The sequence below is a fragment of the Leptomonas pyrrhocoris genome, assembly GCF_001293395.1.
Source record: "Leptomonas pyrrhocoris isolate H10 chromosome Unknown, whole genome shotgun sequence".
Lineage (NCBI taxonomy): Eukaryota > Euglenozoa > Kinetoplastea > Trypanosomatida > Trypanosomatidae > Leptomonas > Leptomonas pyrrhocoris.
The window spans coordinates 207,236-232,910 of NW_015438390.1; the positions used below are offsets into that span (position 1 = coordinate 207,236).

At 58.8% G+C, this 25,675-nt stretch overlaps 6 protein-coding genes across 6 annotated transcripts; all 6 read left to right on the forward strand.

Moving 5' to 3' along the window:
• Positions 1 to 906: 906 nt before the first annotated feature.
• ABB37_09763 (hypothetical protein) lies at positions 907 to 1,128 on the forward strand (the record flags this gene model as incomplete). Its single annotated transcript, XM_015809395.1, has 1 exon — positions 907 to 1,128. The coding sequence occupies one exon, from the start codon at positions 907 to 909 to the stop codon at positions 1,126 to 1,128; it is 222 nt and encodes a 73-aa protein (XP_015652070.1).
• A 751-nt stretch (positions 1,129 to 1,879) lies between these two features.
• ABB37_09764 (hypothetical protein) lies at positions 1,880 to 2,377 on the forward strand (the record flags this gene model as incomplete). Its single annotated transcript, XM_015809396.1, has 1 exon — positions 1,880 to 2,377. The coding sequence occupies one exon, from the start codon at positions 1,880 to 1,882 to the stop codon at positions 2,375 to 2,377; it is 498 nt and encodes a 165-aa protein (XP_015652071.1).
• A 462-nt stretch (positions 2,378 to 2,839) lies between these two features.
• Positions 2,840 to 11,158, forward strand: ABB37_09765 (hypothetical protein; the record flags this gene model as incomplete). Its single annotated transcript, XM_015809397.1, has 1 exon — positions 2,840 to 11,158. Exon 1 carries the CDS (start codon positions 3,407 to 3,409, stop codon positions 11,156 to 11,158), a length of 7,752 nt encoding a protein of 2,583 aa, XP_015652072.1. The 5' UTR covers positions 2,840 to 3,406.
• A 792-nt stretch (positions 11,159 to 11,950) lies between these two features.
• Positions 11,951 to 14,694, forward strand: ABB37_09766 (hypothetical protein; the record flags this gene model as incomplete). Its single annotated transcript, XM_015809398.1, has 1 exon — positions 11,951 to 14,694. The coding sequence occupies exon 1, from the start codon at positions 12,046 to 12,048 to the stop codon at positions 14,692 to 14,694; it is 2,649 nt and encodes an 882-aa protein (XP_015652073.1). The 5' UTR covers positions 11,951 to 12,045.
• An 851-nt stretch (positions 14,695 to 15,545) lies between these two features.
• Positions 15,546 to 22,693, forward strand: ABB37_09767 (hypothetical protein; the record flags this gene model as incomplete). The annotated part of the gene is made up of 1 exon (XM_015809399.1): positions 15,546 to 22,693. The coding sequence occupies exon 1, from the start codon at positions 16,109 to 16,111 to the stop codon at positions 22,691 to 22,693; it is 6,585 nt and encodes a 2,194-aa protein (XP_015652074.1). The 5' UTR covers positions 15,546 to 16,108.
• An 897-nt stretch (positions 22,694 to 23,590) lies between these two features.
• On the forward strand, positions 23,591 to 25,270 carry ABB37_09768 (putative 26S protease regulatory subunit putativeserine peptidase Clan SJ family S16; the record flags this gene model as incomplete). The annotated part of the gene is made up of 1 exon (XM_015809400.1): positions 23,591 to 25,270. The coding sequence occupies exon 1, from the start codon at positions 24,080 to 24,082 to the stop codon at positions 25,268 to 25,270; it is 1,191 nt and encodes a 396-aa protein (XP_015652075.1). The 5' UTR covers positions 23,591 to 24,079.
• Between the last annotated feature and the right edge of the window lie 405 nt (positions 25,271 to 25,675).

The window sequence follows — 25,675 nt, forward strand, 5'->3', positions numbered from 1 at the left end:
GTGTGTCTGAGTGTTTGTTTGAGTGCTTCCTCTGTCTGCCGCGCGTATGCGTGTCTCACCAGCTTTATTGTTGTTATTATTATCACTATTCATCGAACTGAACTGCCTGGAAGGAAAGAGAACCTCTTTTTTTTCTTCCCTCTCTCTCCTGCACTTCTGTTGATCTTATAGAAGGTGATAGTTGTTGTGTACGGTGGTTGCAGTCTATTACTACTATTACTATTATTAGTAGTATTGTATCCCGTTGTGCGTTCCTCTCGTTGCTCTACGTGAGTTTTCATTGCTTTACCCACCTCTCCGTTTTAGTATTAATGATTGTTCCTATTTCTGATCTTTAGCGCACCGTGAAAACACGAGAAGACAACGATCCACCTCTCCTTCACTCTTTCTTATGATTCTTATGACTATGAGTATTATCCCATATCAGTAAGTTTCGCTGCGTCGTCTCTCCGTTAAACACCAACGGACGTTCTTCTTTATTTATTTTAACTTATTTTCTGTTAATCATGCTTTCGATTCGTTGTCACGTTGATTCCCCCGTAGCGCCAGGATGAACCAACATACGCCCTCACCACACACCTGCTCTGTGCGTACGTGTGCGTGTGTGTGTGTGTGGGTGTATGTTGGCTCCATCAATATCTGATAAAGACGAATAATGTCTCTTCCTGCCTGATTTTTTCTTTTTTACTAAAATAAGAAAAAAAAACGTAAAACAGTCCTTTTTTGTAATTCTCTACTATCGATTTCTGTTGTTGGTATTTAGCTTCGTGCTTCTCTGAAAATATCGGAGAGAGAGAATAAAAGATAGCGGTGTGCACTGCGCGTGTGTGCGTGTGTGTTTCCTCTGTTTGCTCTCTCTCTCTCTCTCTCTTTCTCTCTCCTTTCGGTTGTTTAATCATCAAGGTGATGTTTAGCGTTCGTGCGAGTTACTGCTGGAAACGATATCGTCTTATTTTTTATTTATTTTCTGTTCCTTCTTTCTTTGGTGGGGAAGGCGACCTGCACGTCGTCTCACGACTCACATGTTATATCCTATGTGTTGGGTGTATGTGTTCCCTCTCCTCCAAGAAACACCTCCTTGCGCACGCATTCAGCGTCATTTCTTCTTCTTCTTTTTGCTGCCGTTGATGCTGCTTCTCTGTGTCGGTTAGGCTTTTTTTTTCTTTCTCTCTCTCTCCTTCTCTTCTTCCCACATGTTCCACGTTGCCTGTGTGTGAGGAACCGAGCTGCAGGTGCGCAAGTGCTTCGTTATTTGAAGTGCTTTTCTCTTTATAGCTTTTTCCCACTATTCTTGTTATTATCTAAGCTGGACGATACATTGAAAACAGAATACATACCGGCTCGCCTGTTTTTGCGTGCTCTGCGGGTGCGATGAAGTATAGCATTGAGTATTTGTTTTCCCCTTTTTTTTTCCTTGAGAGGCTTCGCGTTCTCACTCTCCCTCTCTGTTCTACCGACGTGCCTCGGTGACCTGCCTTCATCGATTTGTTTCTCTTTATTATTACTATTTTCCTTCTATCTATCGTCCTTTGATGGAGAAAGAGAAGAAAGGGTCTTGCCTGAGCTCCCTCCTTCTCTCCCTCCTCAAATAAATGTGGAAGTATATATATATATAGGCAGAAACGTGTGGGCAAGGTTCTGTTGCCAGTGCTCGCTCGTCCCTTTGTGTGCTATCTTCCCTTTCATGCTTCGTTGTGTCGCACGTCGCTATCAAGCTGTTCGAATTCGATGTTCTAGGCATGCTGATCCGAATAATATATATATATATATATTTAGTAAAAGGAAAAAATAATACTCTTTTGTGATACGTCACCTGTCTCGACTTTTCTCTTCCTGCGGCTTTCTACTGCGCTACCATTTTATATTATTGATGTATTGAATGGACCACGTCCGCCGTCAGAGCACGGAGGTGTTCGTTCAGCATCGAAGAGCTCGCAAGGAGACATGCGAACGCGCCTTCACTGCGAGCTCTTCGATGCTTGCTTGTTTGATTGTGTGTGTTTTTACTGTCATGGAGGCAACGACCAGCATTGACATTAAACTAACAACTCTTCTTGACGTCAATGCTTTTTTTTCCAATTGTTATTATTATTATTTTGTTGTTGATGTTGCTGAGGAGGAGGAAAGCGAAGCCAACGAAGGCACGAGCCAGCGGGACGCGCTTACTATTCTATCTACTTCTCCCTTTGAAGTAAGCCTCCCCGTCTCTGTCTGCTCTACCGCTCTTGTTGCTACCACCGCTTCTGTCAGCTACCATTTTTCTCCCCCTTTCCAGTTTTCTTTTTTTCATTTTTCTACTACTACTACTATTATTATTATCGTTTCTACTTCTTCGCACAGAAGGGTCTTCTTTACGAGGGGGCGGTGGACTTTGTGAGCAACCATCGCAGTTATTTTAGTAATGAAAAAAAGCAGCGGTGTTCTCTCTCTTCGTCGACGCTGAAGCAAAAGAATTCCCTCTTGATGTAGGTATCTCTCTTTTTATTATTACTGTTTTGGTGACGCGACGAATCGAGATCGCCGCCGCGCATATATATTTTGTTTCGCGTGTAGGATGCGCATGCTACCGCATGCGACTTCACACGTACGCGCTCTCTTCAGCTATGTATGTATATATAGCGAGTGCCTTCCAGCCCCATTGTCGCTGTCGTCTGTGTTCCCCGCGCGCGTGTGTGGGGAAGGGGGAATTGTGATGCTCACTCTCTCACCCTCTTTCAAATACACAACCCCGAATCTCCTCTCCTCCTCTTCTTTTTCTGTTTTTCTGCTTCCTCTACTTTTTGCAACGCACACGCACACACACACACACAACGCTGTCTTACATGGTGTAAACACGACAAGAGCGAACTCGCTCGCCTTTCTGGTTCTCCTCCTTGTTGTTCCTGTTGAAGGTGGAGACAGCAACAGCATTGTTTGTGCAGACGCCTTCTTTTGAAAAATCATCTTCTGCTTCGATACTCCTCCTTTGTTGTAGTCCTCAACGGAGGCAACTCTCCGCTGTTACTTCTCTTTCGCTTCTTGATATATAGGTGTCTTCCTCCTTCTCGTATTCTCCTTTGTTGTTGCTACTGTTGTCGCCTACTCCACACAAACCCACACATATATATATATATATATATATTTCATCTGCTATTCTTTTGATATTTTTGTTTTAGCTCCTTCTCGCACAGAACACCCTTACAGCTCTCTCCCTCGTTGGTATTGCTGCTGCCGCTGCTGTTGATGCGGATAGGGTTTCCTAATGGACGTGAACACGCTGTGCACACACACACACACACACACACACGTGTAAGGCACTCACCTGCTATTATTGCAGTACGTATTCACAGGAGATACACGACGCGTACAACTACATCTTAAAGCAAACAGCAAAGTAAGTAGATATAATACAGTACAACAGCTAAAAATGGAGAGCCACGCCGCGGCATCCATGTACATCCCCTCTTCCAGAGTTCTGGCGCGGTTGCAGCGGAACGCCTCTGCCTCCCCAGCATCCCCCAGCGCGCAGCTTCCCGACGCAAGCAGCTGCATCCACGTCAGCTGCACCAACAACGTGAAAAATGCAGAAGATGCGTGTGTCGACCGCAGGGAGATCCCTTCTGCAGCGTCCACCAACTCTCCTCCATTTGTCGGGGGCAAGGCGGTGGCGACGTGCACGACGAGTCGTTCCGGCTCTGTCGAGGCATCAACATCAGCAGCATCACCAACAGCAGCAACGCAAGCACAGCCTTACTATCCCACTCGCTCTCCTCCTCCGCGTGCGAAAGCGGCGGAGGGGTACCGAAGCACTGCGAGCGCCACCACTGCTGTCGCACCGGCATCGATGCCGCCGATGACGCTTCCTCTCGCAGAGTCGCCTGCGACAGCAACGACGGCAACTGTGGAAGAGAGACGAGAGACGGCAGACAGCGGTGTGAAAAAAGACTCAGTTGCGGCTGCGACGGCTGCTGAAGGGCCCTGCGCTTCACCTTCTGCGTCCGTGACACAGCAGCAACGGCTGCCATCGTCGAGCACGTCTCCGGCAGCCCCGGCGCCGTCCACCTGGCTCCTCCCGAAGGACGACTTCGCCTACGTTTTTTCGGCCCTCACCTGGAATATTGATCTTCTCCGAGTGCTGCTGCCGCACGCGCCGTGTCCTTTACGCTTGCCGGAACCGTCAGACCGACTCACTCAACCGACACTCTCGCAGGATGCTGCTATTTCTTGCGGTAGTGCGGCAGCCGGAGGTGATGATGATGGCGGTGGAGGCGGTGCGGATGGCGAGGAAGAAGCCACCGTCGGCGCAAGTGAGGGGCACCCCCTTCACAACGAAGAAGAGGAGAAGGAGGAAGAAGTGCAAAAGACGGGCCTTCACAACGGACACACGCCAGCAAACGCAGCGTCGGCTTCGGTGGTGATGCCTCCTTCCAACTTCGCAGTATCTTCCTCCAGCGCACCGCCGTCTGGCCGGCCGGCCGAGGCTGCCAGCCACGACACAGCGAAGGATCCACTTCCGCAGAAGCGCACTCGCCTCGATCGCCTCACCGCCGCCGCCATCACAGCACCACCGGCGTCCGCCACGCCGACTCTCACGTGGTCGCAGTACCTGTTTCGCGGAAGCGCGCACCACCCAACCGGCACGACGCCGATGACGACAGCGGCAACGGTGACGAGCCGTCGCACTCCGCCCAGCAGAACCCCCGCCGTTGCGGCGTCTACGGCAGTCGCGCCCTTATCATTGCCCCGCAGTCGCAGCGACGACACACCGCCGCGATCAGCGCCGCCGACTGCAGCAACAGCAGCGACCTTCTCTTCTGCTCCCTCACCCTCGGCGAGCCGTCTCGCCACCGCCGTCACGCCCGCCCCGTCCATCTTCCACGCCTACTACCTGCCCTCCCTGGAGGAGTTCCAGCGGGAACTGGAGGCGCAGCGGCAGCAGCGGCAGCACCGTCGGCGCGCCGTCGCCAACAAGACGTTTTTCTACTCCCCGACGCCGTCGGTTGTGTCGCCTGCGACGACATCAGCGACAGCGCTTGCGCTGCTGGACGATGAAGGTGAACTGCGCACACCGCCGCAGCGCACCGAGAGGAATCGGAATACCACTGCGGATGCGAGAAACAACAACGGCAGCAACCCGACGACGTTGACGTCCAGTCGTCATCGCAGCTGCGCCGCAGCGGTGTCCGTCTCCTCGCGACACCTCACGTCTGGTCTTCCCTCGCTGCGGCTGCGCCGGCACATCTCGTCCGTCTCTTCGCTTGACAATCTTTGTGGTCTAGACGACGAGAGCGGTGAGCTGCTCGGGGCCGCCGTCGGCCTGACCGGGGTGACGCCGCGGCATCTGCACGGCAGCACCGACAACGACAACGGAGTCTCGCCGTGCGCTTCCCTGTGCTCTCGCCTCTCCTTCCAGCAGCAGCAGCCGTCAGCGATGATGATGCGGGCAGCAGACCGACTACGCGCATCCATCGTGTCATCGCCGTCGTCACTGCGTGACCCGCCGTCGCCAGCTAGCCAACTCGCGCGTCACATTCTTCACCCCTCCGGCATCAGCAACTCCAACAACAATGGCGGTGGCGGTGGTAGTTTAGCGGTGAGGAAGAAGTACCTGAGAAGCGGCGGAGCGGCGGTTGGCGCAATCTCGCACAGGAGCAGCAGCAGCAGCGACAGTGACGACCATGTCGATGACAGCGATGGCGACAGCAGCGTCAGCGAAGGGGAGGACGGCGTGCACTGGCTGCGCGGACGCGGCGGAGAGAACAACAAGAACAGCAGCAGCAACACCAGCAGCGCCCTCCCCTCATCCCCCGCCTCCCCGGTCACGAGCATCGCGTCCATGTCTTTTCATAAAACGTGGTCCAGCACCGTCAGCGGGCGCGTCACACCACCCAGCAACGGCGGAATCGGCGTGGGTGTAGGCGACGTACTCAACCTGGGGATCAGCGATAACAACGGAGGTGTCGCGCGAGCCAACGGAGGGGTCTGTGGCGGCTCGCGTCGTCGGAAGAAGATGCTGCGCCGGCGCAAGGCTGCGCGCACGCACCGGCAGAGCACCCTGCGCGTCTACGTACCGTCCATCACCGAAGGTCCAAAGGCGGCCTCCCTCTACACCGCACCAACAGCAGAGGCGCATGAGTTGCTGCTGCGGCTGCAGCATCGTGCATCGGCGCTCACACGAAATAACAACGGTGGAGGGACGGCTGCTGCGCCCGCCACCGCCACCACCACCACCACCTTCACGACGACGCTGACGCGTACGCCGCACCTCCATCCCGGGCCACCGCTGCCGCTGCTTCTTCCTCCCTCCGCAACGCAGTGCACCGCAGCGGCGGCACAACGCGCCACCACCTCGACGGAGCGCCTGCTGTCGCCTTCCGTGTCATCTCGCTTCAGGGGGCCCATCAGCGGCGACAGCAACAACACCAATTACATGAAGGACGGAGATGGTGGTCGCAGCGGGAATGAGCAGCACGTCCTTCAATGCTCACGGCTGCACACGCCTGCAGCCATCAGCGGGGGGCTGGTGCCCGGGCACCACGCCACCTCCTCTCGCGTGAACAGCAGCAACAACAACGCTAGTACGACCAAAAACGTCAGCCACTCGTACCTCGCAGCGGCGCGTGCGTCGCTCACGTCTTCCGCGGCGTCTTCACTTGCACGTCCATCACCGTCGCTTCCGCATCTTCCGTCATCCACGCCCGCTCACGACGCTGCTGTGGTGTCGGTGCAAACGTCTCCGGTTGCGTGTCAGCGGCCTTCCTCCCCCTCACTCAGCGACTCTTTCGTTTCAATCCAGTCAGCGGTGGAGAAGCGCGATGCTTACCCTTTTCCGCGAGGTAGTTGCGGTGGTGGGGAGTGCTGCGACCGCGCGAGTCTCAGCGACGCCGCCTTGGCGCACGTGGCAGACACGCCGCTGCCGTCGACGCCGGTGGAGCTGCCAAACTGGGTTCGTGAACGCTCTCTCTCCGCTTTGTACTACCAGCCCTGGGGTCTGGAGCTGCTCGCGCGCTACGAGCAGCAACAACAACAGGCTCGTCTTCAACAACAGCAGCAGCTACAGCAGCAGCAGCAGCAACATCAGATACACGTTTCGCATCCGCACAACCGCCCTGTCACGCAGAGCACAGCACATCTTCGGCGGTTACCGGGCTCATCATCATCAACAACAGCAGTAGCAGCAGGGACGACCACAACACCGGTCTTGTCCTTCCAACGCATCCATGAGAACCACCACCACCACCCGCCGAACCACGTGGGCTCGACCTCGCTGCGCACGAGCCTCTCCTCCATGACGTCCCCCACGCTCACGCCAAAGCTGTGCATGATGAGCAACAGAGGTGGAGGGGGCGGCAGCAGCGGCGGCGGCGGCTTTGCCTCGCGACGGCCGCCAGTTATCACACCCGCTTCACTCGGCACAATGCAATCCGCAGTTTCTTCTTCTTCTGCCACTGTTGTCGGTGGTGCTGCCTCCTCCTCTACCACTAACAACGCCGCATCTGTGCCACTTACATCAGAAAGTGGGCCGCACGTTTCGTGGGCGGCGGCACTACGTCAGCCGCACGCGTGTGCGACGACGACGACGACGACAGCAATGAGTAGTCGTCCAGCGGCGACGAAGACCGCGGTGATCAGCGCAGCTGCTGCTGTGGGTGATCACCACTCGCACTGCCACCCCACACCGGATTGGCCGCCAGAGCTCTCCGCGGCGGAGGAACGGGATGCCCGAGAGGAGGCGTATTATTTCTTTGGTCTCACCACGACCACCACCACCACCGCTGCGGCGGCTCTGCCATTCCACGCACACACGAATCACAACAACAGCCACAACAGCAGAAGAAACGCCGGGAGTGGCGGCGGTGTTGGCAGCAGCCGCGATCGTCCGTCATTCCCGACCGAAGGTGGAGATGGGGCCGCTCCAGAAAACGTCGAGGGCGGAGAAGTGGATCTGCACGCGCAGGGGAACGGAGGCAACAGTAAGAATAACCGTAGTAACAGTAATCACGATCATCATATCAGTGCGGCGACGACCGCAACGCCTCACGAGCAGCGCAGTTACGCGTGGTGGCCAAGTGACACCATGGCGCACCTGCCGACCTTGTACTTAAGCCGCCAGAAGCGCTCCCGTCGGCGACTACGGACAGGCCAAGACGACGCCGCGACCACCACGCGCAGCAGCACGGCGCGGAAAGGGTCTTCCACGTCGGCGGCGGCGGAGCTGCAAAGCAAGCGTGCAAGCGCAAGGGCCGCAGCAGCAGCAGTGGCAGCAGCGTCAACAGCTCCAGAGGACGCGCATGGCAGTGCGTCCGCCACGTCCTCGACCGATGCACCAACAAGCTCCAGCGCCAAGCCGGCGGGCGCCGCGGCGGCGGTGACGTCGAGGGATGATTTGTTCTTGTTTGGTGACGCTTATCGCCGCAAGAAGGCGGCGCAGCTTTTCTATCCCCCGCCGCCTGCCCCGTGGACAGCCGCGTCCATGACAGCGGCGCAACGACGTACCTGCCAGAAGGCGGAGCAGGCGAGTCGGGCACCCGCTCCACCTCCTCCTACCCTTCTTGCATCGGCCGCCACGGTGTTCGTTGCGCAGCAACAGGACCAACAGCACGAGGAGAAGACCGCGAATCTGGTGGAAGACGAGCAGCAGCAGCAACAGCAGCCATCGATGCCGCACGTGTCCGCAGTCGCTGTCGGCAATCGAGAACCCGCAAGCGAGGACGACGATAATGACGGCTTCACGCTCGCCGCCGCAACTGTGTCCACCTCTTCACCTTCACAGCAGCAACAGAAGCCGCTGGCGCCGGACGTGGATATTAACTTCTTTCTCCAGAAGTTTCTTCGCGCGGTCCTGCTGGTTGTGATTACGCAGGTTCGCCTTCAGCAAGAGCAGCGGGAGCACCAGCAGCAGCAGCAGCAACGGCGACACGACATGGCCTGCCCGGTGAGTGCGTACCTGCTCGACACCTCACCTCCATCGTGCTTTTCTCCTTTCGTCGGCCACCCACCCAGCGAAGATATCGCGGACGATGTCGTGGTCGACAGCGGCAGCGGTAGCAGCAACGGGTTGTCGGCCGAGGAGCGCCGTGCGCTCGTCTTTGTGCGCTACCACATGAGCGACTTCAAAGCGATCATCACCACCTACGTGATGCGGGATGCAACGGAAGTTGCACGGCGCTCTGTCCAGTCCGTTCTGACCGACGACCTCGCAGACGAAGCAGCAACAGCAACGTCGGACCCTCCACTTGCGATCACTCGTACCGCAAACGAAGAAGGAAAGAGGAGCCGCGCGGATGACGACGATTACGTCGTCGGTGCAGGTTCGCGCTCGAGTGACCCGCTGCTTCAACGACGTGTGTTGGAAGGCTGTCTTAACGCGTCGCGGGTGAACACCGTGTACGAGGCCGCCGTGCACGCCGCTGGCTACGCAGACACTCCAACTCCCATTGCCAGTACCGCCTTGGACGACGTGGAGGCCCTGCACACTGCGCAGGTGTACATCAGCGGCAAGGACGCTGCCTGGCAGCCCTTGTGGCTGGAACTGCTGCAGGTGAGTCGCGTAGTGCAGTGCTACAGCGATGGCCCGCTGCAGTCCACAAACAGCAGCAGCAGCAGCCGTAATGGTGGTGGTACGTCCTCCGCAGCATCAGCAGCAGCTGGCACGACAGACACCCCGCAGCAGCATTTGCTAGCAAGTTTAGAGAGGTTTTTAGCACAGCCGACGTTACCGCTGCTGCGGGCCGGAGCAGAGGCTGCCGTACGCCTTCTCGAGCCGGCGCAAGCCGTAGCGGCAGCGCAGATGACCGCGGAAAGTGAGGCGTTTCGGCGCTATCTGTTGACGCGGTACCTGCGCGACGTGACAGGGCCGGCGAATACGGCGGTGGCCGCCTCGCGCGTCGCGCCGCACAGTGCGAGCGCGCCCGCCAGCACCACGTCTGATCTGACCACCACCAGCCATCCGTTCTCCCCACCCGCACAGCAGCAGCAGCAGCAGTCCGCGCCACCCGGCCCTGCTCGCCCCTGCACCTCTCTCTTGCAGCCGTTGACGTGGTGCCCGTACGCGTACATGCCGGGCACCGCCAGCCCCTACGCGGAGAGCGCCGATCCGCAGTCGACGCGCATCACGCCGGCGCAGGCCGCCAGCGCATCCGCTATGACGCTCTACGTCGCGACGCTGCCGCTCAGCGGTCGGCTGATCTGGAAGTGGGTGATCCCGGCGGAGGACACCGACTCCTTCAACCTGTCCGTTTTTTTCCAATCGTCGCTGTTCACCTTCATGCAAGGCGGCCCACTGCCGATGCCTACGAGTGTGCCTGTGATGAGCAACAGCAGCAGCACGACGACGATCAGCGGAGGCCCTACTACGAACACCGGTGCAAGCAATTTGATGGGTACAACACACTCGCCGGTGTCATGGCTGCCGCAGCCACCACTACCAGCAGCAGCACAGCCGGCGATGCTCCCGTCCTGTTGCACGTGGCCGCCGATGCTGGCCGCGAGCATAGACGCTCGTCTGCGGCAGGACGCTTCACGTAATGCGTGGGGTGGCGGTCCTCCTCCGTGTTCCTGCGGGGCCTCAAATCGATGTGACAGTGGTCGTGGTCGTCGTGGTAGCAGTAGTCGTAGCAACCACGATAGTGGTCTCGCGCACTCTGCAGAGGTGTTTGAGGAGACGGAAGTGACGCTGGTGCACTGCTCCGCAGGCATGCACCGCTCCTGCGGCATCCTCGTTGCGTTCCTGCTGTGGCTGCTCTATCAGTGTCGGCAGGTCCTGGCGGAGGAGCGGCGATTGAAGGTGCACAACGACGTGCCTGGGCATCGGCAGCGGGATTTAGACAGCGCAATGGCAGCCGATCTTCTTCGCGGCCCTGCGTGTTGCAGCACACCGAAGCGTGAGGTGGAGGAGGAGGAGGAGGAGGAGCAGAAGTCGAAGCCCGGCCTGCCGCTACCTCCATCCGCCTCGTCATTCCTTTCTTCGGCTCTTCCTCGAAAGGTGGGAGCTGAGGACGGCGTCAACGCGGGCAACGATGCTGCCCCGGCGATGACGACGGACGGCACCGCTTTAGTCACAAGCCGTCTGCTGCAACGATGTATCCAACACGTGCAGAAGCGGCGTAGCATCGCGGTGCCCATCCGCACGGTGCAGTGCCTGCTGCAGTCCTTTGCGAATGAGCTTCAACTGAGCTAACTTCGCACGTGCTTCTGCTCCGAATTATTATTTTTTATTATTTTCCATAATCGATGGTTGTTTGTTGTTGGTGTTGGTGTTGATTGCTATCTCTCTTCCTGTCTTCTTACACCATGGGAAAAGGTATATATCTATGATCCGAGCGTGATCTGCATCGTCTGTAGAGGACGTGGAGGAGGGGTGGGGGTTCTTCCTGTGTGAGAGCGCGTGCTTTGCATGCCTTCTCTTATTATTATTTTCTTGCTTACTCTGCCTTCTTTAAGGCTCCCCCTTCCCTCCCCTCCCTCCCCACACAGACGAACGAAGGCGCGCTACTAAAGGGACCAAATTTTATAACAAGAGGGGAGAGTCGTCCGCCCTTGTTTTCCTTCTCCTTCTTCCATTGTTTTTGGGGGGAGGAGACAAGTATGTATATCCTTCTTGCTTGCAAGCACGATAATATTAATAATAATAGTAAATGAAGCAGATCATTGAAGTTGGCTTCAATGCTGAACAGGGTGGAGAAGCTTTCTTCCTCCCTCCCTCCCTCCCTCTCGTGTATTCGGAGGAGGGCTCAATGGAGGTCTTTCGAGCACTCCCAGCTGTTGTGCTGGGAGAGAAGGGACGGTTTGTATGGGAGGCGCTCACACACACACGCCACAACGCAGCTGCACTTCACATTTCCTTTTTCGTCTTCACTTCGCTTCACGCAATAACAACAACAACCCAACGGAATCAACGACGATGCCACACACACACACACACACACACACACACACACACACGCGGACCGCGCACAACCCCCCTGAGGAAAGGAGCGATAGCACTCGAACTCCTCCGCAGCAGCAACGGCAACTGTAACAATAAGAGAGAAAACCCCAAACATTATATATAAAAACGAGGTGAAGATGAGCGATAGCGACTGGCGAGGTGAGCGTGACGCCCGCGCTGATCGCTATGGTGGCGACGCGCGCAGCGACGGCAACCCCGTCCGCGGCTACGGCTCCCCGGACGGAAGTGGCGGTGGTGGCGGACGCTACAATCGGGCGCTACAGCGCCGCGACGGACACAACGACAGCCACGGCAGCCGTCGCCGCAGCACGTCACGCGAGCGCGACACCTCCACCGCTGCCGTCGACGGGAACAAATTCTACGCCGATGATGGCAACTACCGTCCACATCAGCGGCCGCGTTACGACGGCGGATATGGAAATGCATGGCAGCAGCAGCAGCAGCAGGCTTTTATGGCGGGTGGTGACTTCGATTACGCTGGCGGCAACGCGTATGGTATGCCGCAGAACATGGGTTACAACAACGGATATCCATTCTACGATATGATGGCTCCTCAGCAGCAGCAGTTTGATCCCAACAACAATAATAACAGTAGCAACCTTGGTGGAATGATGCCGTATGGAATGGCCGGCTTTAATATGAATATGAACAGCAACAACGGCATGGATACCTCGGACTTGCTGCAGTTCCTCCTTCAACAACAGCAGCAGCAACAACAACAGCAGCCGCATTCGGACTCAAGTGGGCACCCTTTGCCGTTACCCGATACCTTCCACGGAGTCAGCAACAACGAGGACCCCAACGCGGCAGCTCGCGTGCCGAACTCTGCGCCGGCTGCCGCGCGCGTGCTGCCGTCTGTCGACGAGTTCGTGCCGGTCGTGCCGAAGAGCTTACTCAGCCTTGTCCGTGGCGGCCCGTCGACGGCGTCGCCGGGGCCGGAGGGGGGGGACGGGAACGGCGCGAATGCACGGAACGCCAACAATAACAACGGCAGCGATCCAGCTGGGTCGCCGGCGGGTACGTTGTCCGCAGGCGGTGGGGCGATGGTGCTGCTGGAGGCGCCTAAAATCGCCCCTGAGGTGGACCGCCGCGCACGCGAGCAGCGCCGGGCGCACATCTCGGGCTTCCCCATCAACACGACCCGCGACTCCCTCGAGCATTACTTCCGCGTGCTGCTGCCCGAGGTGCGCCGGATGATGACGGAGCGGGAGATACGGCAGCTGGCGGAGGAGACGGGGTTGATTCAGGAGGAGGGCGAGGAGGCAGTGCGGCACATCCCGCCCAACGCGAACCTGTCCAACATTGACGAGATACGCGAGCTGACGCTGAACCAGGGCCGGCGCACGCCGTTCAGCTTTATGGAGCTGCGCCTGGCGGACATGATCGACGAGCTCGTCCGGCAGTGTGAAGCCGACCCGCAGCGGTTTCTCTTCACCGCCGCGGATGGAAGTGTCTGGCCTCTTACCATCCGCCGTCCCCGCGACACGCAGCCGCTGACGGGGGTGGAGGAGTCAAAAATTGTGCTGGTCGGCATTCCGGCTACCATACCTGCGGACGCGGTGCGAGGTATTTTTGAAAATGCCGGGGAAGTGCTGTCTTTTGAGTTCAGTCACGGCTACGCGTACGGGGAGTTTGCGGAGCTGCGGGCCGCGACGGAGTTCCGCGCTGACGTGCACGGCTACGTCTTCGGCAACACGATGGCGGTCGCGCTGCCCTTGCACGATTGGTTAAAGGCGTTGCTCGTGCGGGAAGGGCTGGACATCGCGATCGCCGACGACGATCCGGTCTCTGGCAGCTACGTGATGAAACAAGTACGGGAGCGCATGCCGGACACCACATCGCTCAGCGGGGCAGCGAATAGAAACGCTGCCGGTGGTGCGATGGACGGCGGCGCAGCAGGGGCGAAGAGCACTGCGCTTGTGCTGGCGGAAGACCCCGCCGCAGCGTCGCTGCAAGTCATGCGTGAGTTGCTGGACATGTCCTTCTCCCTCCCCAACATGCTCGCTCGCTTTGCCGCGCTGCACCCTCACCTTCGCCCCCTCTACGCAAACACGCAGGTCACCGTCTACCCCACGCCGGTCCTTGTGCTGCTGAACCTGTTCGACGAGGAGGAGCTGGTGCACGATGCGGCCTACTCCCGTCTGCTGGCGGACATTGAAGAGGAGGTGGAGAATTTCGGCCGGGTGCGGCGGCTGATCGTGCCGCGGCGGGAAGGGCGCCCGAAGCTGCCGGAGGCACCGAAGCCCGGCGAGGACTACGACGAGGACGACGCCGCCGCGAAGGAGGCCGCCATCGCCGCGTACAATGAGGCGAAGAAGAACTTTGGGGCGGTGCTGGGCCGCTACATGAACCGGCAAACACACCCCGTGTGGGGCGGCTACGGGCGTGTGTTTGTCGAGTACGAGACGGTGGACGAGGCCGCCGAGGCGCAGCAGCAAATCGCCGGAAAGCTGTTTGGAGGGCGCACGGTTATCACCTCCTTTCTGTTCCCAGACCTGCTGAAAGAGGACGGAGAGGAGGAAGAGGAGGCGGAGGCGGAGGACAACGCAGCAGACGCAGAGGCGGAAGCAGAAGCACCTCCGAAAAAGGAGGAAAGCCATCACAATGACGGCGGTGATGATGACGATGATGCGTTGGCGGCGGCGGTGGACGCGGATACGTCGGTGGCGCACCCGGAGAGCAACGTGGGAGGGGCGGAGGCGGGCGAGGAGGACGACGACGTTGCCGCGTCGGCCACCTCGGAGCATGCGGAGGACATCGACTAAAGGCCTTTTGTTTGTCTTGCAGCCGACGGCTCATGACGACGACAACGAAGGATAGGTGTGGTGCTGCGCTGCGGAAGTTGTGTGTGTGTGTGTGTGTGTGTGTGTCTATGTGCGAGGACAGCCCTGAGCTCGCCAGCTTTCTCCTTTTTCTCTTTGCCGCGTCCTTTCACCGAAGCCCTCCCCTTCCCCTATTTTGTTGTTGTTGTTGCTCTCCGTTCTCGTCACTGACGAAGTCCGTTGTAACGGTGCGTGGGGGAGCTGATGGTTGGGTTCCGGGCGGCTCTGGGCTTGGTGGTGCACCGTGGGGCGGGAACAGCAAAGATGGGGTACACGCGTACACCCCGTGCTGTCGTTGCTGTCGGATAAGGCGAACACTTATATATATATATATATGCTGAAGAGTAAATCAGTATTCAAACAATGATGAACAGTACGGAATATATATATAAAGGAAGGGACTGTAGCTGTCATCACATCGTGGCCATCGTGTACGCGCCGAAGCCGGAAAGAAGTTTCTACGTGTCTGTGTATGTGTGTAGCTGACTTTTCGTATCGAGCGAGCATAGCGGTGTTGAGCGCCGCTTCTCTCTCCTCCTTCTTTATTTGTCTCGCGTTCTCACGGTGGAGTTGGCGACATCGCACTGAAGCGTGTGCGATCTGCCGTCATCTCTTCTCAAAGCGGAGAATAGCAAGAGAAAATGTCGATGTTTTTCCCGGCTTCATGCACTTCTTCCGCCTTCCCTCCTGCATCTTTTTCTCCCTCTTGCTGTTATGATCACCTGTGTGTGTGTGTGTTTGTGCGGGTGCGTGTGTGTTGTCCTCAAAAATCAAAACTCAACGCTACCCAAAAAAGGAAAGAAAAAGAAGCTGCTGGAACGGATAATACGAATTACGAACGGCGTCGCGCACGCTTGTCACGCACAGCCGCTACCTCTACGCACCTCTTCACTCACACACACACACGCCCACCTCCTCCTTCTTCACATATCCAAGATAGGCTCCACGCTTCGTTGTTGTTGTTGTTGCTGCCGCTCTCGCCCTCCCTCCTCCTTTCATTTTGAGGCACCTCGTCGGCGCACCTTTTATGACGTGTCGCGGTGATTTCCTGAGTTGTCTGAGTTGTCTGAGCAGCTTTGAAATTACATCGAAAATACCCCCTCCTTTTTTCTCTCTGGAGGACGAAAAGAAGCGTTAAAAAGCGATTGAAAGAAAACTAACGAGTTTAAATAAATAAGGAAATATATATTTATATATATATATTATTTCTTCCTGTTGTGGGTGTGTGTTTTATGAACTACAAAAGGACGAGGTTAAGGAAAAGAGAAAGGGAATTCCCCACGACGGCACGCCTCCCCCGCCGCCATCCGCGCGAATCTTTCTCTTCTCTTCTTACTACTATTACTTTTTTCGTTTCATGTTCGCCTCGCGCTATGCGCTCGCTCGCACCTCCACCACCGCCGCCGCCGCGCTGGCCACCACGTCGATTCGGTTGGCGGCATCGTCGTCGCGCAGAAAGCGCAGCGGCAGCGGCAGCGGCAGCAAGTCAGTAAAGCCACCCCGGCCCTCCCGCCTGGTGCATGGAAGCAGTGAGGAGGGAGAGGTGGCGGCGGCAGCGGACGACGTCGACGAGGTGGAGCGGCTGCTCGCGGCAACGACGACGACGCGCACGGGGCCGCTGCCGCCGCTCATTCCAACCTCCCCACCGCCGATCACCGCGAAGGTGAACGAAGGAAATTCAACGGATGGTGCGGTGGCCGCGTCATCGTCATCGTCGCTGTTTACCGCGGTGCTGACGGATGCTGACACCCCTGCAGTGCTGGACTCCGCCTCGGCTCTCCATTTCAGGGCCGCGCACCATACGGCAGCCGCGCACGCTGGCCCGACGCACGCGCAGCGGGAGCAGATCGAGCGCCGTCGCAGCAAGCTGAGTCTTGCAGAAGCGGAGTTCGAGGTTGGGGTGACGGAGCGACTTGTGCCGGAGCTGCCGCGGCTGCCGGCGCTGCACGAAGTTCATTACGGCGACGCCGTGGTCCACGAGCTCGACCGCAGCCTCTATTTTGCATCACATCCGCAGCCCGCACCTCCTCCTCCACCGCCGCCGCAACAAGCAACACCCCACGCCAACCCCGACGCATCCACCGTAGTGATCGACGGTGCGGCGTACGTGGAGGTGAGCCTCGACAATGCGTTGAGCGAGGCCGACTTTGCGGCATTCGACGCAGAGGCCTCCGCCAACGGTCTGGCAGCGGCGTCTCCTCAGGTGTCGCCCAGCTTACAGGAGGAGGACGAGGACGAGGACGAATCCAAGGCAGGCAGCGCGACCACAGCAACCAATGCGGAAGAATCCGTTTCTGCTGCACAAGCGCCGATGGTCAATGAAAGCCTTCACGCAGTGGACGACGTCGTGGATCCAGATGCAGCAGCGGAGGATGATGCGGCTGCACAGCCCATAACGTTCGGCACGGCACGGCCGTGGTTTGTCCCGGCATCAGGCGTGGTGGAACTCGAGCCGCTGCCGCCTGCTGACTGTGCGTTGCTGCTGCGCTTTCTGCTGTATCTGCGGCAGCAAACAACAGCCGATTTGGTGCCCACGCTGCGCCGCGCACTGCAGCAGGTAGAAGAAGAAGAGCAGCAGGAGAAGAACGAAGACAAAGGTGATAGCACGAGGGCCGGTGCCGGTCGTGCAGATGCGAACAGCCGGCAGAGCCGCCGTCCCACACTCACGCTCGCCGACGTGATCCGCTATTTGGATACGGCGCCGCCGCCTGTGATTGGATTTACGGAGTCGCTGCCCGCACCGACTGCCTCGTCGTCCAGCCTTCCGGTGAAAGGAGTCCTCCTCTCCGCCGCCGCCGCCGCCGCCGCCGCCGTGTCTTCGTCTTCGCTTTCCGCGTCAGCCTCCAGTGCAACATCGCCCGCCTTCGTCTTTCACCTCTACCTTGAAAACGTTTCCTCGCAGAACGCGATAGGTCACGTGGCGACCTTCTTCGGCCTGCCGCAGCGCTGCTTTCAAACCCACTCGGCCGTCAGTAAGATGTCGTGTACCACCGTGTTGTGCGCCGTGGCGGAAAACCGGCTGCGACGTGAACACCTCCTGCTGCTGAACACCCTCCGTCATCCGGGCTTTGTGCTCCGTGTAAGCAGCATTCAGGAGGTGTCGCCGGATCGATATCCATCGCAGGACAGCGACACCAACAGCAACGGCACTACTACCAGTAGTACCAGCAATAGTGGCGACCCCCTCGTCAGCTCGGACACCGCAACGGCAGCATCGTGGTCATCGACGTCGGTCTCGCAGCAGCTCTTTGGTGAGCTGGCGCGCTGGCAGCCCCTCTACGCGACGGAACTGCTGCTCCGCCGCGTGTGCAGCAGCGACAGCAGCACCGCCGTCCGTACACGACAACAGCTGGAGCACCGCCTACGCGCCGTGCAAACCCTCGGCGCAATCTGCTTCTGCGCCAACCGTGAAGCCTCGCTGGCCCGAGCGGCGACCGACGTCCTGCACGGCTTCTTCAAATCTGCCTTGCTAAACGCGCTGCAGCGCCGCAAAGCACCGGTGCCACTCCAGCGTTTCTTAAAGCAGCCGAACGTGGCCACCGCCCAGCACGCCCACCACGTCAGCACGGACTCGACGGTGCGGCAGGTGTTGAAGACGTACGTGCAGACGAACGGGGACTGGCACGCGACGGTGGTGCGCACTCCGTACGTGTGGCGCCGTCGCTGGGTGAACGCGCTGCGGGGGCTGGTGTGGAACACGATGGCGAGTCGGCGACTGCGTGAAGGTGGGCGGGAGGTGTGCCTCGGCGACGTGGTGCTCAAGCCGGCGTTTCGATCCGACGTGCACCGCCGCGGGATCGTCACGGTGAAGGCGGCGCACGTGATGGTCGTGACGACCGCCGCCGAGGCCGCCGCCGCCGCGCTCGACGACGTCTTCATTCCCTTCCTGCGTGGTCGCTACCCCGAGCATCTCTTCGCGGCTGACGACACCCATCACCCGATTATGACGCGCGCGAACATGCTGGCCCTCCTTCGTGCCATGCACGCGCCGCAGCTGCTGCTGGGCCTGACGGACGAGCTGCGGCTGCTGTTGGACGTGCGGGCTGACTCGTCGCCGCTGCTCTTTCGGCGGCTGATCGTGCGTCCGGTGGAGATGGAGTTCGCGATTTTGGAGGATAAACCGCCGATGCGGGCGCTGCACTACGACGCGGCGCGCTTGCTGACAAACGACCGCTGGGCCGCCGCAGCAGGGGCACCAACAGCATCGACCACCGCCTCCGTCGCCATGACACAGCAGCAGCAGCAGCAGCAGCAGCAGCAGCAGCAGCAGCGGGCGTCGTCTCCGCCTTCTGCGGCTTCTGCGGCGTCGCGCTGCACGGGCGCGTGTCATCTCCTGCCTCCGAGTGACGTGTTAGAGCGCACCACCCTCGGCGCGCGTCTCACCTCCGGCGTGCTGGCGGAAGATTTCTTTTCTATTCCGCGCCCCGAGGACTACGTCGTGCTGGGCCACGCCCACCGGTACCTCTCAGGCGGCCTCGTGCCCGCTGCTCCGCACTCCAGCACGGCGGACATCGGTGATCGCGTCTTCACCGTCTACATCCGCGCGGTGGTGGAGTACAACCTGGCGGGGTTGTCGAACCTCCTGCGGGAGTACTTCCTGCTTTCTGGCATCGAGACAGAGGCGGACAGCGCGTTGCAGCACAAGGTGCATCGCATGCGGCGCGAGCTGGACCCCGAGACGCCGCTGCTCACGGCACCGGTGTACTGCACGACGTGCTACAATCGCGGTCACGATACGCAGGAGCAGTGTGCGGAGTATCAGCATAAAGCGCATCGCGGGGTCGCGCAGAGAGACCTTATCACGGCAACGGCAGGACCGCTTCCGCTGCCAGCTCGTGCCGCGTCCACGACTGATCGAATCACAGAAGACACACAACCTGACACGCATCTACCAAGCGATAGGAGCGTCGCCTCCGCGTCGGCTGCGACAGCAAAAGCAGCAGCAGGTGCAGTAACAACCCGCACTGTGCGCATGCGGCTGCACCTCCGCCGTCGCAACGATGAGCAACGCTGGGGCGTGCACCTGACAAAGGCCCTTCATTTAGTCGGCATGGAGCACGTGCAGCTGCTCCGCGAAGGCGCGGTGTGGAGCGTCACGGAGGGGTCGGTAGAAGGAAGCGAAGAATCGGCAGAGGGGGAAGAGAAGGCGAAGGCGATGTCGCTGCCGGGCGCCGCACAGGCATCGCCGTGGCCAGCATCGTGGATAACAGAAGCAGCAGCTGTGCACGCAAACCATACCGTCAACGACGCGGACGGAACGGTCGGCGACGCACACGCCCGCAGCACATCGCACGGGCTCGTGCAGTTCCTGCAATCTGTTTTCGAACACGACCATACGACGACGACGACGATGATGACGGCAGCGGCGGACGACGTCCCGAGAAGGTCTGCGTCGTCCGCAGAGCCGTTGCACGACTTGCTGATGCAGTCCCCCGTCCTCCTCCTGCCGACCGATCCCGCCGTGCTGCAACTACGCGCGCGGGAAAGCAGCGAAACAGGTAAGACGACGTTTGCCGGCTCTGAGCTGCTGAAGGCGTGTCCGTGGACGCTGGTGCGAGTGAACGAAGCGCCGGTGTCGACGCAGCGCGATGTAGCGGCAGCCTTGCTGCAGCACGCGTCAAAGGCGCGCGACGTCTGGCTGACCTTCGAAACAGCAGCGCCGGCGGCCGTGATGGCGGACGACCTCCTCGGCGAACACACTGAGCTCGTCCCTCCTCTCGCGAAAGGTTCGGAAAATGGGGATGACCTGAGCAAGGAAGACGTGCCTCCTGCGCTAGTGGACGCACTGCAGCACACCACGCACGCGTCGGACAAAATTCCGCAGAGCACCGCGGCGCTGCCACCGCAGCGGCGACACGCGGTAGAAGTCGCGATGCGCACCGCCGTGCAGCGCACCAGCCCTGCGACACAACGTTGGTTGCAGGACCTCCCCTACCGCCTCACCCTCGCCCTCTCGAAGCACCGTCGACACCTCCACAAGCGTCGCTCCTGGGGCTTGCAGCTGGACGGAATAGACATGACGCTGGTAAACTTCACCCGGTTGATGGTGCAGTACATGTACGCCTCCAACTCCGCGGAGAAGCGACTGCAGTGCGAGCACGCGACGGTGGCGTCCTTGGCGCCTGCCGCGTCGTTCCCCCGCAACGACCCGGCGCTGACGGCGCGACTGTTTGGCGAGGTGCTGCCGAAGCTGGAGCCGTTGCTAAACGACATGTACCGCGTGGTGCGCATTGACAACACCGCCGTGCACAACAAAGCCGAGGCTGCGCGCGCGATGGCGGCCTTTCAAGTATCGGTCGATGAAAATCTTTTGCGTGCGAAGCGCGGCAACAGCAGTGGCGTGACGACGACGGATCTCGTAGAGTCGGGGGAGGTGCCAGAACAGTTTTTCTTAACTCTGGCGCTGGAGAGGAAAGGTTCGAGCTATCGCCTGTGTGCCGCCGCGGTCGATGACGCAGCAGCAACAGCAGCAACGGCGTTGACCTCCCCCTCCTCTACAACGAAAGAGACGCGCACATCGCGATTGAGCCAGCGCGACCATCCTTCCGATCCACAGCAACAGCAGCATCTGGGTTCATCAGCGACTGCGAGCGCGGTGAAGGTGGATGCCGAGCTGTTGGATGGCCTCGCCACACCGCACTGTCCGGTCCGTCCGCTGACACCGGCGCAGCTGGCCCGCAGCAGCGTCACGCTCGCCATCAACCGTCTCGTCGCGACGGATCTGACGCGCGGTAAGTGGGGACTGCGCCTGCAGCACGGCACACGACGCCTTAAAGCAGTCCAACAAAACCGCCTTTTTAGCTTCCACGTGTTTGCAGCCAAGCAGTCACAGGGGACGCGCATCGCCGACACGCTTCGACTCGTCACTGCGCGTCGCACTCCTCCATCGGCCGCAGTGGACGGCGCGGATTCGGTGAACGCAGCCGCGGTCGCAGCGCACGTGCGCGCCCGCTCCTTTTATCTGTACCTTGTGGAACGTGTGAACCAGAGAGACGTGCGCCATCACGCGGAACTGCGGCAGGAGCTGTGGACGGCGGCACAACCACCCCCACACTCGCCGATCGCGTCGCTTCCGCCTGAGTCGGTAACGCTGAGCGTTCGGCAGTTCCCCTTGTTGCGCTTCACGGTGACGGTGCGGCGTGGTGGTGTGGGAGAGGAAAGCGCGCTGGGCCCCGTGGGTCTTCAGGTGGACAGAAACATGCGCATTTCGGCGGTCTTTGCCGGTAGTCCAATGGCACGGGCGCTGGCGGAGGCGGTCGGGCCGTTGTGCTCGGTACGCCACCTCGTGAAGGATCGCAATGGCGAAGGAAGTGCATCAGCGGAAGCGGATGCTTCGTCTTCGCCGTGGAAGGTAATCGCACTTCCGCACCTGCGCGCACTCGTGGTGAAGGCGGAGTCGGTGCTGCTCAGTGACGTGTCGCAACCACGCGCCAAGCAACAGCGTCAGTGGGCCTACGATTTAGATGAAGACGAGGCGGCCGCCGCGAGTCATTCTGCCAGCACACCATCACGTACTCGAAGCAGCTCAGGTGATGATGACGATGATGCGGCATCAGCGACGGAAGGGACAAAATCGGAAGGGGAAGAGGTCGAGGCGCTGCGCGCGCTGGCGGACGCCGCCGCTCATACGCTGCAACAACTCGGGAAGTGTTCCATGGTGGACGGCGTCTGCGTGCTGCAATCTCTGCTGCTGCATGAATACGCGGTGGCTCAGCTTGCAGCCCTCGCCGGCCACGACGGCAGCAGCAAAGGCGGTGACGCACGTGCGGGGCTGACGGCGCTGCAGGAGCAGCTCGACGCCGCGTATGCGCAGGTGCAGTGGGAGGTGGTGTACGCAGCGCAGAGTAACCGGCCTCTGCGGACACCTGCGGACTTGGCAGCCGTCTTTGCCCCGGGTGTGGCGGAGGAGACAATATTTGTGCAGCAGTTTGTGGACGACTAAACACGCGTTTGTATGTGTGTGTGTGTGTCTGTCGGTTGTTAATCTGTGCTATTCCTATTCATATTATGTCTGTTTCTTCTTTCTTTCTCTTTTTCTTAAACCGGCTTCGCATTGCAAAGGCGGTGGTGTATTCACAGATTATAGTAGCTATGGCTTTACCGTTTTGTTTTGATTTCACTTGTTATGGAACTTGTATAAGGATGGAAGGGAGAGGCTGGACGCGTTGCTGCTGCTCGTTGGCTGCGTTGTCCTGTTGTTCTTTGAGTAACGGCTGGTGTGTGTGTGTTGACGTTGCCTAGACTGTCGGCATGGTGTTGTGGTACACTGACGCCGGCGGAGGAGGGAAGGAAGGAGGAGGGCGAGAAGGGAGAGAAACGGGGAAGGCAGAACGGCCGTGTTCGGGCTGCATGCCGCTTTGAGTTCACACACACACACACACACACACATATATATATATATATTATAAATAAATCCATAACAAAACAGAAGTTAATAGTAGCCATAACAGTATGGGCGCTCCGTGAGGCGCTTGCTCTCGCTCGTTGACGACCGCCTTCTTTATTGGTGTTGTTGTTCTTTGCTGATTGTTTGCTTTCTTGCTTTTTCTCCTGTTGCTCGCGGTATGCGCTGCGAGGCGACAGCTGTCCGCAGCGCCGGCACGTGGAGTGTTTTAAGTATCTGCGCTGCCGTTGTGTACGACGGACGCAAGAGACGTCAACGCGCCGCCACGCACACGAGCATGTGTGCGAGAACAGAGTAGATCTATGTATGTAGAAGAGCCTTCTTCCTGTGCCACACTTTCGCGTCCTCGTCTTTTCCCTTTCCTCGCCCTTCGTGATTGCTCATCGTTGCTGATTCTCCCTTCCCTCGCTCAAACTTCTCCACTGTGGGGAATGAAGAAGAAAAAGAACGTGTGTTGTGCTCCGACTTCCAAGGGAGGCGCTATTAAACTGTTGTTAGTATTATTGTCAGCATTCCTGTTTTTTTCTATTATTATTGTTATTCATCCCTTCTTGCCGTTGCCGTTGTTGATTCCCGCGGAGAAGGCAGAAGCAGCAGGACAGGTATTTCTTGTCAGCACACGACGACCTCCCTCCGCCCACGCACACACACACACACACACACCTCTTGCACGTCTATACGAACAGCATTTCATCCACCAGCCTATATATATATATATATATATACCTCCTGTTTTTTTCTTTCTTTCTTTAAGAAGTACTAGACGTTGTACCGCACCGCTTTGTCTCTTCAATTTGTTCCGCCTTCACGCCGTTGCCGCTGCTCCTCCGTTCGTGTTTTTGCTGAGGAACGAAAAAAAACTGAAGCGTCACGAGACCCGCCGGCCCGCCGAAGAAAAGAGGAAAAGACCTCTTCTTGTGAGTTATGCAGTCGAACACCGTGCTGGACCCGGAGCGCGAGACGCTGCGGAACGAGGCCATCAAGAAAACGGTGGAGCGCAACGTGACCCAGGCGCGCCTGAAGAAGGTGAACGACGACATCCGCCAGCAGAAGCGAGAGCTCGACAAGGTGGAAGACAGCATCAACGCCCTGCTCAGCATCGGTCACTACGTCGGCGAGGTGCTGAAGCGTGTGGATGAGGAGCGCTATATCGTCAAGAGTGTCAGCGGGGCACGCCACCTCGTCGGCTACCGCAAGAGCATTGATCCGAAGAAGCTGAAGTTTGGCGCGCGCGTGGCGCTGGAGATCACAACCTTCACCATCGTGAAGGTGCTGCCGCGCGAGGTCGATCCGCAGGTGTACAGCATGCAGTACATGTCGAGCGACAAGGACATCTCCTTCCAGGACATCGGCGGCCTGCAGCACCAGATGCGCGAGATGCGTGAAGTGGTAGAGCTGCCCTTGACGAATCCGGAGTTGTTTTCACGGGTGGGCATTGCGGCACCGAAGGGGGTGCTGCTGTTCGGCCCGCCGGGCACCGGCAAGACGCTGCTCGCCAAGGCGATCGCCGCGAATGTCGATGCAGCGTTTCTGAAGATTGTTGCGTCGTCCATTGTCGACAAGTACATCGGCGAGTCCGCGCGCGTCATTCGGGAGATGTTCGCCTACGCGCGCGAGCACGAGCCGTGCATCATCTTTATCGATGAGGTGGACGCGATCGGCAGCAAGCGTATCGAGGGCTCCTCGTCCGATCGCGAGATTCAGCGGACGCTGATGGAGCTGCTGAACCAGATGGACGGCTTCGACAAGCTGGGCAAGGTGAAGGTGATTATGGCAACGAACCGGCCTGACACGCTCGACCCCGCGCTGATGCGGCCCGGGCGGCTCGATCGCAAGATTGAGATCAGCCTACCGAACGAGGCCGGTCGGCTTGATATCCTGCGCATTCACTCCGCGAAGATCACGAAGAAGGGAGACATCGACTTTGACGGCGTCGTGAAGCTGTCGGAGGGGTTTAACGGGGCGGATCTGCGTAACGTGTGCACCGAGGCCGGCATGTTCGCCATCCGCGCGGGGCGCGATTACGTTGAGAACGATGACTTCAACAAAGCGGTGCGGAAGGTGGCCGACATGAAGCGGTTGGAGGGTACGGCGCATCAGTACTCGGAGCAATAAGGCGGTGGAAACCCGTTTGTATGTGTGAGAGAGAGGAGGGGGGGGGAGAGGTGCGGCTCCTCGATGTTGTTGTTTATTACTATTATGGCTATTTGGATTATGCAGAGCGCAATGAAGCAGTAGAGGCGCGACGGGTCGGGTGTGCCGCGTCACACCTCTGCTCTTTCCCCCCCCCCGCCCGGTCCAGACCCACTTGCGACACCGCGAGTGCAGGTGCGTTTTCGTCGATCATTCGACTTCTCACTCTGTGTTAGTTATATATATATATATATATTTATATTGATGTGTTTTCGTTTTCGAAGGTTTCACCCCACTGGTGGCCAGACGGATGTGCGCTCGCCTCCTCCTCTCTCCTCTCCTCTGTCGCCATTGCGTTGTCGAGAGGTTGTATGGAACAAAAAGCTG